The 15,486-nt window shown below is 40.3% G+C and overlaps 1 protein-coding gene across 1 annotated transcript; it reads right to left on the reverse strand.

The window, feature by feature from the left end:
• Positions 1-3,084: 3,084 nt before the first annotated feature.
• On the reverse strand, positions 3,085-5,364 carry LOC107059504 (uncharacterized). The gene is made up of 5 exons (XM_015306071.1): positions 5,233-5,364; positions 4,784-5,174; positions 4,644-4,730; positions 4,354-4,436; positions 3,085-4,224 (listed from the first exon to the last, which is right to left on the reverse strand). Exons 1-5 carry the CDS (start codon positions 5,362-5,364, stop codon positions 3,085-3,087), a joined length of 1,833 nt encoding a protein of 610 aa, XP_015161557.1.
• Positions 5,365-15,486: the final 10,122 nt, after the last annotated feature.

Consider the following 15,486-nt stretch of genomic DNA (forward strand, 5'->3'; position numbering starts at 1 on the left):
AGTCTTGGTCGCATCAAACAACTGGTCACAATGCCAAATGGGAATAGAAACATCTCTGCAGAGCTGGAAAATGAGACACGGGAAGGGCAGGGTGGTGGTGGTCTTAAAGTTCCTCTCGTGGATCTCTGCTATCAAGATGCGGTCAAATTTGAACTCCAAACCTGCTAGAATGGTTGCAATTATCACGGCCCGATCCTATGTAACCACATTGTCCGCCTGAGTCAGGGACAGTCTATTCTGAACCAACAACCAAAAGAACTTCATAGCAAAGCTCAGTGTAGCCTTCCTAATACCCAAGCTAGGACCGAACCCACTCAGCACGCTCCCTATCATCGGCAATATGATGAGCCAACCACCTCAACAGTGTCTCTCTCTGCTCGGCATCCCTCTAAAATGCCCCGCTGTGAATGATGCCCATCTTGTAGTCATACTCTACTATATTGATAGGCAGAGTGTGGGCTGGGCCATATAAGAACCTGTAAATGGTGACCTCGGAAATGTCAACCGAGAAGCCTCGCACCAATGTGGACTGAAATGGAGGCTAAGTTGTAGGTTTGGCCCATTTAGAAAAGGAGTTTCTAATGGTGGCAGCATACGAAGCATAGAACTCTCTAGTCATCTCCTCGCTGTATTTCACGGGGTTCCGTGCCATCCACTCGCATCGGTGTCTGCGAAAGAGCTCTTCAATAGTTGGGGCAGTGTGGAGGCTGCCTGTAAGGACCCTGCGCTCCTCAGTCACGATCTTGGCCATACGCCGGTGCTCATTTAACATGGTGCCATTCTCATATATATGATGTTGGATCGGGACACACTATTTGTTTGGCTCGTCGGCCTTGGGGGCAGGCTTAACTCTGGTAGAGACCGAGCTATCCCCTGAGCTATCGGGATCTACTGAATAAGCAGTACTACTACTAGGACTAGAGCCGGACTGCGACTATGAGCCAGCATGTGCTCTGATATGTATGGCCCCTTACTCAGACTGGGGGTAGTGACCTCGTCGGAGCTAACCTGTTGGACTTTATTCCTAGTAGTGCAGTGGGGTAGTGGGGGAGACTATGGTGGCAGGTGGTACGTACTCTTCATCACTGTCCTCATCGATCAAACGTCTGGAAGGAGCGACTGATTTGGACTTTCCCCCTCATGCGTAAGTAGGAGCCTATTTGGGAGTCACGGTACATGTGGAAGCTTAGTTAGTACCCAAAGAATACAAAAGGACCCATGAAATAATTTTAGATCAAGATTCAGACCCAGACAAAAACTAAAAAAATTCTCAGGCAGTAGCTGAACTGGCGACCCACGTTGGGTACCTACGATCCGTCAATGGAACGACGGCCCGTGGATCCCTTCCATAGGTCATAGTACCCAAAGTTGGGTCTCTGATATGGGAACCAGGGATGTGTAGAACGGTTCGTCGATTGAACGACGGACCGTAGTCCATACCGTGGTTCTACACTTATGTAATTTGTGTGTGCCACTGGTCCACGGACCTTGACCTATGGTACGTAGGTTGACCTATGGTCCGTAGGTTGACCTACGATCCGTGGGTTGAATTCGTGGGTCATTTCTTTGCCAGGTTTTCCTCAACTTTTAGTCAATGCACAATTTCATCAAGTAATGACTCAATTTAAGTCTAAACATGTATTTCAACACATTATTCAGTAGTTCATCATCATTAGGTTCCAATTTACACACAGTTTAACTTTTAAAACAACCAAAACAATGAAACCCTAAGTTAAAACTTCCAATTAGAACTTTTAGCCTATTCATTCGATTTAGAGCTATCACATACTCATACTGTCATCCCAAGGGCAGTATATCAACTAATTTATTATGAATTTAACACAAAATCACTACCCAAAGTAAAGTTTCACTTTGTGACTTCTTAATAAAAATAATGAACAAGTGATTCAAAGTTCGGTTGAAATCTCTTACATTTCAAGTAAGCAAAGTAGATGAGTGTGTGATGCAACAACAATGCTCCTAAGACTGATTGTGACACCGAACCCAGAACATGGCTGCTTTATGGAAAAGTATAATTTGGAAGAAAATGGAGATTTGGGAGAAATGAAGGGGTAATGATGGAAATGGAGGATTATATGGGATTTGATTTGGAAGATTAATGGGTTATTTGGGGTGGATAAAATGGTTTCTAATGATTGGAGTGAATGAATAGACGTGGGAAATGGTTTAAAAGTGTGGGGTTTTATTCTTTTGGGGTCCGGGTCGGGTCTTACAGAAACCCTAGTCTGGACCCACGAAACCTCGTCGACGGTCCATGGGTCGACCTACGGTCCATCGATGGGGTCCGTAGGTCATGCTGACACTTGGAAAAAAATATAGAACTTACCTGCGATCTACGGACGCCATCCACGGTCCGTGGAATTACCAACGGACAATCGATGGGGCCCGTAGACCACTGCACAGCTATTTTCTGTAGATTTTGTTTTCATCCCTGCACACGTAGCAACCATTAGGAATCTTTTTTTACATTTTCTGGACACTTTTTAGACACGGACCCTATTCTATATCTAGCCAACACTAAGACATAAAAATATACACATATCTAAAGAGATACAAAAATTAAAAAAGAAAGAAGAAAACTCCTAAATCGAAAATAAAATCCTATAGTTGGCTAGATTGTACATCTTGGGTTGCCTCCCAAGCAGCACTTGATTTAACGTTGCGGCACGACGCAGACACCTTGATTAGTTAGACTTTATCAAGGTGCCAAGCCTCTGTCACTGCATTGACACTCTCAGAATTTCCCATGTAGCTTTTTATCCCCCGTTGGTCGGCCTTGAACCTTGTCCCCTTCTTTTTCTCGAGCTCAATCGCTCCATGTGGGGACACTTGGGTCACTCTAAATGGTCCGGTCCACTTGGACTTGAATCTACCCGGAAACCAGCAAAATCTTGAGATAAATAACAATAACAAATCACCGGGAGCAAATTCGCGCTTTTCAGTCTTTTGATCATGGTGTTGTTTCTACTTGCACAAGGCTGCACCTAACTTCTCCTTACTAAATGCTCCCGAATCTTGTCCCAAAATGTGACTCACCACAGATACCGATTTAAGATCACTTTCCTACTTCATAGACTTACAGATGTTAAAGGTCACCTCCTCCTTATTCAGTCGAAACTTCATCTGCCCTCTCTCCATATCGATTAAGGCACACCCGGTAACGAGGAATGGTCTCCCTAAGATGATGGGGACCTCAAAGTCAACCTCACAATCAAGTATCACAAAATCCGTCGGAAAAATAAACGACCCCACTTTCACAAGGACATCTTGGAGCACTCCGATGAGCCTCGTCACAGTTCTATCAGCCATAAGTAAATGCATGGAAGTCGGTTTTGGCGCTCCTAAACCTAACTTCTTATAAATCAACAACGGCATCAAATTAATGTTGGCACCCAAATCACACAAAGCCTTCGCAAAGTGCATCTTACCGATGGTGCAAGGAATAGTGAAAGCTCCGGGATCCTCTTTATTTTGCACTAGTGACCTCGAAGAAATGGCACTACAATGCTGCAACTTCTCATCATTCTCAAAACTGACAGCCCTTTTTTTGGTCACCAAGTCCTTCATGAACTTTGCATACCTAGGCATTTGCTCCAAAGCTTCTATCAACAGGAGATTGATGGAAAGCTGTTTCAACATAGTTATGAAACTGCGGTATTTTCCTTCTTCGGTCTTTTGCACTAATCTCTGTGGGAAGGGAGGTGGAGGTCTAGGCATGGGAACAACTATCTGAGTCAACTCAACCTCCTTTTCTGCAACATCTTTCGTCTTTCCAGTAACCTCAATCTCATCTGCATCTTTTTCTACCACTCTTTCAACCTCAGATGTCATGGGGGAATCTATAGTATGTTTTCCTCTACGAGTTGTGATTACCATATAATACCCACCATTTTTCAGATTCTGGACGGTGTTTCTAGGAAGTGTGCCAAGTTGGAGTGGATTCACAGTGGCGGATAACTGACTAAACTGCTTCTCAAGTTGCTTGATCGACACTGCATGGGTATCAACTTTTTGACCAATCCCGGACAACTTAGTACGCATCTCTCTCATATTTTCATCAGTTGCATCAAACCTCTTAATCATCTTCTGCATCATATCGTCAATGCGAGTCATACTACTACCAGCTTCTCTATTACCAGATTCTCTACCAGATGGAACATAGGGTCCGACTCGATCATTTATGTTGCCATAGTTATTCCTGTTCTAGTTGTTATCACAATTGTAGATCTCATCCCGGACATAGTTTCGACCTTTGTTTCCTTGACCTTGGTGCCAATTATCCGAGTTGGAACCTTGGGCGTTGGTTTTCAAACCTCCCATCTGATCAGTAACCAAATATGCATCCTCTTCATCGTAACATTCCTCAACTAGTGGTGGTGGAGCTCTAGTTAGGTAGTTTACCGCATTCACCTTTTCTGCACTTCCACTCACATGCTTTAGTACCAAACCCAATTATGTCCTCATTTGAGCCATCTCTTCACGAATATCACCATTGTCTTGACTAGGTGCGGTTTGGACTGCAAATTTATTTCTACCAGTATTCGCCTTTCTAGTGCTCCATGCCTTATTATTCCTCGAAATCTTCTCTCATTTTTCAGCGATCTCGTCAAAGGTGCACTCACCATATGATCCTCCAGCAATATTATCTAGCACATCTTTTCCATTGTCATCATGTCCTCTGCAAAAGTACTCCTTCAGTGACTCATCATCTATGCGGTGATTCGAAACACTTTATATGAATGCAGTGAACTATCCCATGAACTGCTTACAGACTCTCCAGGCAGTGCTACAAAGTTGTTCAGTTTATCCTTGTGATTCAGCTTCTTAGACACCGTAAAATACTTCGCCATGAACACTCTATGCAATTGGTCCCATGTATGAATCGAATTGTATGGAAGCTCAGAAAACCACACTACAGCATCACCGGTCAATGACAGAGGGAAGACTCTCAAACCTATGACATTTATATCCAATTCTGGTCGTCCCACACAACTGTTGCAGACACTTCTCAACTTAGCCATATGACCATGTGGATCTTCCGAAGCTAGACCAGAAAACAACCCTTTTGTTGTAAGCATTTGTATCAGACTGCTGGTTACCACAAATGTATTCCCTGAAGGTAGAGGAGGAAGAATAATGGCCTTCTGATTCAACTGTATTGAAGTCCACCCTGTAGTTATCACGCAACCTAGGTGCTGGCGGATTATGTACCCTCTTTGCATCTCCTATTAGATTACCACTATGAACCTGAGCGGCCACATTAACAACCCTAGGAGGCTGCAATTCAACCTTATCACCAAGATTTTCTCTGATTCGATTGTTGTGAACCACTTGATTATTCATCTTTTCACAAAGTTTTGCTCAACTCTAGATCGTAGGGGGTCAATGGTACTTCTCGACTCCGTGTATTGGCATACACTAGAGTAGAAACCTATAGAAAAAAAACAAAAGAAAATCTAAAATCAGGAAATACTTGACTAAAGTTCAGTAATGTAATTAAACTTAATCTAAAAGTCGTATTCCCCGGCAGCGGCACCAAAACTTGATATGCTCAAATTACACATTTATTAAAAGAGCATAAGCGATCGTTGCCAAATAAAGAACACAACTTGTAGGTTGGGGTTGATCCCACGAGGAAAATGGTTCAGACTTAAACTTAAATCACTATTATATCCGTTTAGTCAAACTATTTCCAAGAAAAGTAAACAGAGGGGTTTTTGTAAGCAAGTAACAGATTGTTGATTAAGTAACAAGTAAGCAAGATTCAAACTTTGAGCTATCAAGATGAGAAAGAAACTAGGGTATGTGTGCTCCCCATAAGCTTTTAACGAAGTAATCCTAACAATAATAATCCTTTCCTAGTGTTTAACATGCAAAGTAGGTAAGTTGGATATCCCTAAATGATTGGTCCTCCAAATATGGAATTTCACTGGGGACCTTGGTCTGGCTACAAGTGTATACTTTACTAACCCTTACCTTTTACCACAGATTAGTCATCACATCAATGTATGGTTTAGTTTTCACCCTCTCACCAATTGACATTAGACTACTAGATAGCATCCTAAATATCTGTTGGTTAATCCATTTCTCATTCATTACCTCATTGGTCTGGCAAGTACAAACGAGGCGAGTTCTAACGCGTGCACTCGTTAAAAAGACTTATAAGCAAAAGGATTAACAATACATGCATAGACACTATTCAAGAATTACTTAATTATTATTCATACTTTGTTAATTGCTCGTGGTTCCAACAACCCTAGTTGTGGATTTAGCTATTCATGCTTGAGAATTCACAATTCATAATTAGATAAGAAGAGTTCATGAACTTACAAGTAGAATTGATGAAACTCAAAATCTTCTATTGAAATCTAAAGTGAAAACTTTATTAAACGAATTTCGGAAATCAAATTGCTAAAGTTTGCAAGTTAATTCCCAAAACACCACAAACTAAGAGTTTACAATAATGTCTTACTCCTAAAAATGAGGTTTATACCTCCTATTTATAGAAAACAAATCCTAAATAAAACAGGAAACAAAATAAGGAAATAACTGGCAGGATGCGGTTTCAAACGATGCTTCGACCTACGGACCATGGGTCAACCTACGGTCCGTAGGTCCCCTCCGTGGCTCAACACTTAGATAAATTCATCAAGTACTGGAACATTCAACCTCAGATCATCAATGACAGACGTGCATGAAGGACCGTGGATCGACCTATGGTCCATCGTCTTGCTCCTCGGTTCCACACTTGTCAGACTTCCTTGATGTTCTACCTATGATGCCTCAACCACGGTCCGTGGACTAGAATACGGTCCATCCTGGCACTTTATGGTTTGAGTTACTAGAACTCAACCTCCAGGCCAAGACCTACGACTGCCCATCCACGGCCCGTCGTTGGACCTACAGTCCGTGGGTGGCTCTGTGGGTGGTCACTTCTACAATTTTCAGCTCACATTTTTATCAACCGCATCCAAACCTATTTCCTGCAAACATTATACACAAAACATCAGTTCTAATCAAAAACAACCCAAGACACACACAAACTCTAAGTGCACCGTATCAAAAATACTATAAACTCACGATATATTAGAGATCAATGATGTCCTATCTATGAGCCTCAAGAAGATGAAAATCAAAAAGAACCCCAAAGTGGGGGAAAGTCTGCATCCAAAGATGACTTTGAACAGTCTATGTATGTCTAGATGTTCCTTATCGCATGAGCCTAAACTGCAAGTTACAATGTTTTTTAACGCATGAGCCTAAACTGTAAGTTAAAATGCTCCTCATCGCATGATCCTAAACTGCAAGTTATAATGCTCCCAGATGCACGAGCCTAAATTGTTTGTCATAAAGCTCTTCAAATTTGAGTTAAATCTTCAATTTGAAATGCTCCTTGAAGCACAATCTTAAATTGTATATCACAAAACTATTTAAATTTGAGCTAAATATCTAAGTTTAAAAGTTCCCCAAATTTGAGGTAAATCTTTAGGTTGGAAAGCTCTTCAAATTAAAGCTAAACCTTCATATCATAAACCTCTTTAAATTTAAGTTAAAACATCAAGTTGAAATACTCCTTGAAACACGAGCTTCAACTGTATATCACAAAGCTCTTCAAATTTGAGTTAAATCTTCAAGCTGAAATACGAGTTTAAAATATATGTCACAAAACTCTTCAAATTTAAGTTAAATCTCTAAGTTGGAAAGCTCTTTAAATTTAGCTAAACCTTCAAGCTAAAATTCTCTTTAAGGTACAAGCCTAAACTATATATCACTCCTGATCTCGCAAGAGTATAAACTATGCACGGCACCCAAAAAATAAAAAAAAACTCCCCCTCCCCCAAAAAACTATGTTGTGACTTGATCCTCTTCATAGAGGTACGTAGGCGCTTAGAACCATATTCTAACTTTAGTTGCATGAGTGTCAAAAAATCAGATGTGTCTAACTTGATTTTCCACATGAAACTTAAGCTACAACTAATCTCTCATCAAACGTCAAAATTGCACAAAATGATGGTGACTCGATGGGGGGAAAACCCCTAAGAAATATCAACTTTTCCAATAAAAGTTGAAGTTTCCAAATTCAGCCAAGTATGAAAGTTGAAGTCTTTAGATTCTTAAATCAACAAGTTGCTTTTTCAAATCCTCCAAGTATGTAAGTTGAAGTCTTCAAATCCTTCAAGTCAACAAGTTAAAGTTTTCAAATCCTCCAAATATGCAAGTTTAAGTCTTCGAATGCTTTAAGTCTGCAAGTTGAAGTCTTCAAATCCTCCAAGTCTGCAAGTTGAATTCTTCAAATCCTGTAAGTCTCTAAGTTTAAGTCTTCAAAACCCCCCCAAGTCTGCAAGTTTAAATCTTTAAATCCTCCAAATATGCAAGTTGAAGTCTTCAAATTCATTAAGTATGCAAGTTGAATTCTTCAAATCCTTCAAGTATGAAAGTTCAAACCTTCAAATTTATCAAGTCTGCAAGTTGAAGTCTTTAAATCTTCCAAGGATGCAAGTTGAAGTCTTCAAAATCTTCAAGTATGCAAGTTGAAGTCTTCAAATCCTTCAAGTCTGCAAGTTGAAGTCTTCAAAATCTTCAAGTCTTCAATAAAGTCTTTAAATCTTCCAAATATGCAAGTTGAAGTCTTCAAATTCTTCGAGTATGCGAGTTGAAATCTTCAAATCCTCCAAGTTTGAAAGTTAAAGTTTTTAGATCCACCAAATATGCAAGTTGAAGTCTTCAAATTGTTTCGTCAATGCAAGTTGAAGTCTTCAAATCCTCCAAGTATGTAAGTTATTAAATTTGCATGCCTTAAGGTGGATCAAATTATCGCTTTGCGCCTTAAGCTGGCCTTTTCGTTGATTTATCCTCAAAAGGATCTTTATATTTCCATGCCTTAAGGTGGACTAAATTGTCCCTTTGCACCTTAAGTTGGTCATTTCACGGATTTATCCTTTAAAAATATCTTTAATTTTGTGTGCCTTAAGGTGGATAAAATTTTCCCTTTACACATTAAGTTGGCCTTTTCATGGATTTATCCTTAACAATATCTCTTAATTTACATGCCTTAAAGGTGGACAAAATTTGTCCCTTTGCACCTTAAGCTGGTCTTTTTACAAATTTATCCTTAAAAGGATCTTTAAATTTTCATGTTTTAAGGTGGACAAAATTTATTGTTTCACACCTTATGCTTAAATATTCGGGTTCTCATAAAACCTTAAATTTGTGATCTTAAGGTGAGAATGTTAAACACAGCCCTTCACACCTTATTCTCAAGTATTTGAGATCTCATAAATCACAATTTTTTTATCTTAAGGTGGGGATGTTAACACCCCTTCACATCTTATGCTCAAGTATTTGCGATTTCATATAATCACAATTTTTTTATCTCAAGGTGGGAACATTAAACATATCCGTTCATACCTCAAGATCAAATTTTGTTATGATAAAACTCTCTATTGCGTAGCCTCCACAAAATATAAATATTGATTCAATTGATCTAAAAAAAACACAAAGAAAACACAAGTAAATGAGAGATTATTACTTCTCAAGACATTTGACACTTCGAAGCCATGCTAAGCTAACTAGGTTAGAGTTGAGACAATGTTTTCTTGGTGATAATGAAGCCCTTGAAGTATAGTTTCCAGAGATCACAAACCTTTTTGGTGATGACGTTTGATGTGCCACAAAATCTTGGCACATTTGATGCTTGAAAACAAAGGATTAATACTAGAATCGAGTGTATTTATGTGGATATGATGTGTTTGGCAGTGTTTGTACAGGTAAAACATGTGGACATGGAAAAAGAGAGAAAAGAAGAAAATGCAGAATGAAAGTGAATGGAACCAAGTGAAGATCACAGACACCTTGATGGGTCGTAAAGATCGTGATTGATCGTGATAGGGCTCGTGAATTAGAACCAGTGAGAAGGCATGGAAGAATTAAATTTTGGTGGACCAAGTAAAGACCACGGATGCCTTCACGGGTCATTGTCCTCACAACGGTCTGTGGTAGTGTCCGTACAGTTGAACCAGTGAAGAGACCTTGAGAAGCTGAAAATTAATTTGGCCAAGTAAAGACCACGGACACCTATACGGACCGTGACAAGATTCCAGTGTGCAAGCCTTGAAAAACCCAGTTTTGAGAGTTCAAGTACAGACCACGGAGGGCTTCACGGACAGTGAAGCCCTCGGCGGATCGTCAGAGTGTCCGTGGAGTTGTGCGACAGTTCAGTCCTACTTCGAGTAGGACTCATTTTAGACATTATATTTTGAATTAATTAGGTCATTTTTTTGTTTTTATCTCATCATATCTAGAATGAGCCACTAAGATTCAAATATTCTTAGCTTGGGTTTTGGACGATTAACATCAAATCAAGTTTGAAAGTTGGATTTTTGGTTTTGAATTATCAAGTGCTTATCGATTTTGCATATTTTCGTAAGTACTTTCTTATCATGTTTTCATTATATAATTCAGTATGTTAACATGAAATCATGAGTGTCTAAATACAACAACTGGGATTGTGGGATATATGACGTAAATCTAAGTGTAATTTCGTAAGAAGAGTAGAAGGCGATGTATATTTGCAAATCATAGTTTAGTTTTCGTTATTCATGTATTCTAATGAGTGCACGCATTAGAAGTAGCATGTATATGTCATTTGTTCGAGAAAAAAGTGATAGTTGGGAAAAAGCTTAATTAACATGATGAAATGGAGTCAAAGTTCGAGTTTGAGAGAAAAGAACTTTAACACCATCGTAGGTGAGGGTAAAACTTGCTAGCACTCTAGGACCGATAGGACTTGAGTGAAAGTTATCTAATTAGACTGAGAAGTGTTAGATATATCTAACTCGCCTGTATTTTGCAGAGATGAATTGCCTGAAACTCATTTACGGAAAAACACTAGATGCAACGTTATGGGGAACATAGTCCTAGTTTCATTTAATTATCAAAACAACTCCAGAGTCAACACTCTGTTAATTGTTAAACTAGATCTTATTTAACAACCTTAGTTACTAGAGCTTTACAGCTAAACCCATTTTACATTATGTAATTGTTTTCTCTTTAGGAAATAACAACAATATTTGGGTAAACGCAACAGTGAAACCATATCTGTAAAGAAATTCTCTGTGAGATCGATCTCAACTCACATTGAGTTCTATAAATTGACTTCGACCGTTTATACCTCTTAATTGAGGTGTAAGTTTGGACCTATCAAATTTTGGCGCCACTGTCGGGGAATTTCAATTCAGAAGTGTTTTACTAGCTTTTATTCAAAGCATAGTTATATTTCCTAACTTTACGTCTTGTTCTTTCTCTGTGTCTCTTACAGGTGAGTTCGACTGTGAATGCAAAACACTAGAAGTAAGGGAGCTCCATTGATTCTTTATGACCCGGAATTTCGAAAGACTATTCGCAAAATGGTGAACGCTCAGGAACTTGAGGCACAAAGGCAACGATTGGGACTTGAAGCTGAGACCGCTACAAGAGGTGCTCAATAGAATGTTTTGATCAACCCGCCTAGGGTGGTGGATGAACGACCAGGAGTGGAAGAAATGGCTCATCCCCACCGCCAACCACTAGCTCCAAGGGGTCGAGCATAACATCCAGCTCACATGATGTACGAAGAGGATGACTTAAATTTGGACAGAGCTGGAGCCACTGGAGCCATAGTATTACCTGTACTACCTCCAATTGTAAAATTCACTATCACTAGTACCATGATTCAGTTGTTTAATTAGAAAGGTATGTTCAGAGGTGTAGCTGGCGATGATGTGAATCAACATTTAATGAACTTCGTGGCTATATGCAAATCACAGGGAATTCTTGGGGTGAGTCAGACAGCCATGAGGTTAAGGCTATTCCCATTCTCTCTCACTAGGGAGGCTACAAATTGGCTGCATGAGATGTCGGATGACTCAGTTAGACCCTGGAATGACCTGAAGGAAACTTTCTTGAAATGATTATATCCTGAAATGAAAGAGTTACAGATGAAAGATGAAATAAGTGCACACAAGCAACTACCAGGGGAAGCAATGCATGATACATAGTGGAGATTCAGCCAAAAGCTGAAAAAGTGTCCAAACAATGGTCTCACTGAGAGACATTTGAAATAGGACTTCTATAGATCACTTAATTATGTTACTAAGCATGTTGTTAATGCAGTTTGTGGTGGATCATTCATGAGGAAGCCTTTTGTTGAAATCATGCAGCTAATGGATGAAGTAGCCAAGAACAATAGAGCATGGCACACCAGGGATGCTGAAGTGGAAGATTTGGGAGTCACTTTTGAGCTATCAGTTAAGCAAAGAAGAAGAGAGGAATAAAGTGATCAGGATATGGCTCATATACGAACTTAGATGGACTTACTCACAAAGCACATCATGGCAGGTTCTGAGAAGGTGAATGTTGTAGGGACCCCAAATAGGTATGAAGATCAGGACATTGATCTAGATGAAGAATCTAAATACTTGGGCAACCAAAGAGGTTTTCGGAATTATAACTCGAGAAACCAAGGTTATAATTCTGCAAATGCAGGTCGGAATAATTCCAGGGAAGGACAGTATGACAGGCCATCAAATAGAGAGTAGGGAAACTGGCAAAAAAAAGATGGTTACAGAAATTATCGCAGTGGTGTGTATGTGCCCCCAGGCAATAGAGACCGTGCAAGTGGTAGTTCCAGTGGGTCTAAGCTAGAAGATATGTTGGCTAAGGTGCTCTAAAAGGTTGAGTCAACTGATGTAGGGGTGAACGAGATGAAAGGTGATTTCTCCAGTATGAGTCAACTAGTAGACTCTCATTCCACCTCCATTAAGCAAATCGAGCAACAGTTGGGGGAACTTTCAGCATCACTGAACCAGAGGAAGAATGGGTCACTACCAAGTGACACTATTTAGAATCCCAAAAAGGACGGGAATTGCATGGCTATCACCTCCAAGAGTGGTAAGATTCTTAATAAGCCAATTTATGCAGGTACTGAGCATGCACAGGGGTTGGAGCGAACTGGAAGAGAAGAGGTTGAATCTGAACAGGTAGATGATGTGGAAGACGCTCAACCAATAGCAAAACCAGCAGGAGCAAAGGAAAAAGGGGTTGAAGGAATGATGCCTCTACAGCAGATACCAAGACCACCTCCTCCGTCCCCTCAACGGCTTAAAAAGAAAGCTTAATATGGGAAATTTGCTAAGTTCATAACCAAGCTGAGACAGCATTAGTGAACATTCCATTGGTGGAAGCCCTAGAGCAGATGTCAGGATATACTATGTTCATGAAGGACTTGCTCACGAACAAAAGAGCTGTAAGTTTTGATTTTACTGACAGCATTCATCACTGCAGTGATATTGCTACCAGATCTCTGGTACAGAAGAAGGAGGATCCGGGTGTATTCATCATACCGTGCACCATCGAATCAATTGAATTTGCAAAGGTCTTGTGTGACTTAGCGGCCAGTATAAACTTGATGTTGCTTGCCATATGCAAGCAATAGGGGTTGGGAGTTCCAAAACCCATAGCAATGAGGTTGATGATGGCAGATAGATCGGTGAAGTGACATGTGGGCATCTTATGTGATGTACTTGTAAAGGTGGACACTTTCATCTTTCCGGCAGACTTCTTGATCTTGGTTTTCGAAGTGGATTTTGAGGTTCCCATAATTTTGGGAAGACCATTTCTGGCCACAGGACGAGCATTGGTAGATGTTGAGAGTGGAGAACTAAAATTCAGACTCAACAAGGATGAGGTAAAGTTTAAAATTTGCAGGTCAATGAAACAGCCACAAGACATGAATGTGATGTCTGCAATAGAGGCCTTTGATGAACAAGAGATGGGAGCGACTATTGAGGATAGGCTGGCTGTCTAAACATTAGCAGCCGTGTTGATGAACTTTGAAGCAGATTTTCGGACTCACTATGTGGAGACCGTGAATGCTTTACAGGGCATGGGAGCATACTTTTATTCTTTAAAGAAATTGGACCTAGATCTAAAAAATAGGACAAGTCCCCAAAAAAACCATCCATTGAGGAGTTGCCTATGCTGGAACTGAAACAATTACCCAGTCACTTGAGGTATGTATTTTTTGGGGACTAACAACACTTTTCCTGTGATCTTGGCTACAGATTTGAATGATGAACAGGTATAAGCTGTGATCAAAGTGTTGATAAGGTATAAAAGGGAAATTGGGTAGACCATTGCTGACATAATTGGGATACCTCCGGGTATATGGACTTATAAGATCCAACTTGAGGAGGACTGCAGCCCAAGCATTGAGCACCAGAGGAGGTTAAATCCACCAATGCAAGAGGTGGTCAAAAAGAGATCATCAAGTGGTTAGATGTTGGGTTTGTGTACCCCATTTCTGATAGTCATTGGGTTAGCCCAATGCAATGTGTGCCTAAATAGGGTGGTATGACAATGGTCGCCAAAATCAAAAAATGAGTTGATCCCGCAGAGACTAGTCATTGGATGGTGAGTGTGCATGGACTACAGAAAGTTGAACAAGTGGACCTTGAAGGATCACTTCCCAATGACATTCATGGATCAGATGCTTGACAGGTTGGCTGGAAAAGGGTGGTACTGTTTCTTAGATGGATACTCTGGGTACAATCAGATATCAATTGCACCTAAAGATCAGGAAAAGACCACTTTTACATGTCCTTATGGAACATTTACATTTAAATGCATGTCATTCGGACTATGTAATGCACCAACAACTTTCCAGAGGTGTATGATGTCCATCTTCTTGGATATGGTGAAGGACACTCTGGAGGTATTCATGGATGACTTTTTAGTGGTAGGTGATACTTTTGATGATTGTTTGTTCAATCTTAGCAGGGCTTTACAGAGATGCGAGGAGGCCAATCTAGTGTTGAACTGGGAGAAGTGTCATTTCATGGTCAAGGAAAGTATAGTCCTCAGTCATAAGGTGTCACAAAAGGGATTAGAGGTTGACAAAGACAAAATTGAGGTGATTGAAAAGTTGCCTCCACCTATTTGTGTGAAGGGTGTTCGAAGTTTTTTAGGGCATGCCGGATTTTATAGGTGATTCATCAAGGACTTTTCAAAAATTGCACATCCCTTGTGCAAGCTTTTGGAGAAGGCGGTGAATTTTGCTTTTGATGAGGCATGCCTAAAAGCTTTTGAATGCCTGAAGGAGAAGCTGATTCTGCTCCAGTGATCATTGGCCCATATTGGGCTGAACCATTTGAGGTAATGTGCGACGCTAGTTGTACTACCTTAGGAGTTGTATTGGGGCAGAAGCACAACAAGATGTTCCATCTGATCTACTATGCTAGCAAGTCACTAAATGGAGCACAGAAAAACTACACAGTCACTGAACAGGAACTACTGGTTGTGGTTTATGCCTTTGAGAAATTCAGGGCCTACTTGCTGGATACTAAAGTGATAGTCCACACGGATCATGCAGCTCTGAGATATCACATGGCAAAGAAAGATGTCAAACCAAGGTTGATCAGATGGGTGTTG

Source organism: Solanum tuberosum, unplaced genomic scaffold (genome assembly GCF_000226075.1).
Source record: "Solanum tuberosum cultivar DM 1-3 516 R44 unplaced genomic scaffold, SolTub_3.0 scf00022, whole genome shotgun sequence".
NCBI classification, from domain to species: domain Eukaryota; kingdom Viridiplantae; phylum Streptophyta; class Magnoliopsida; order Solanales; family Solanaceae; genus Solanum; species Solanum tuberosum.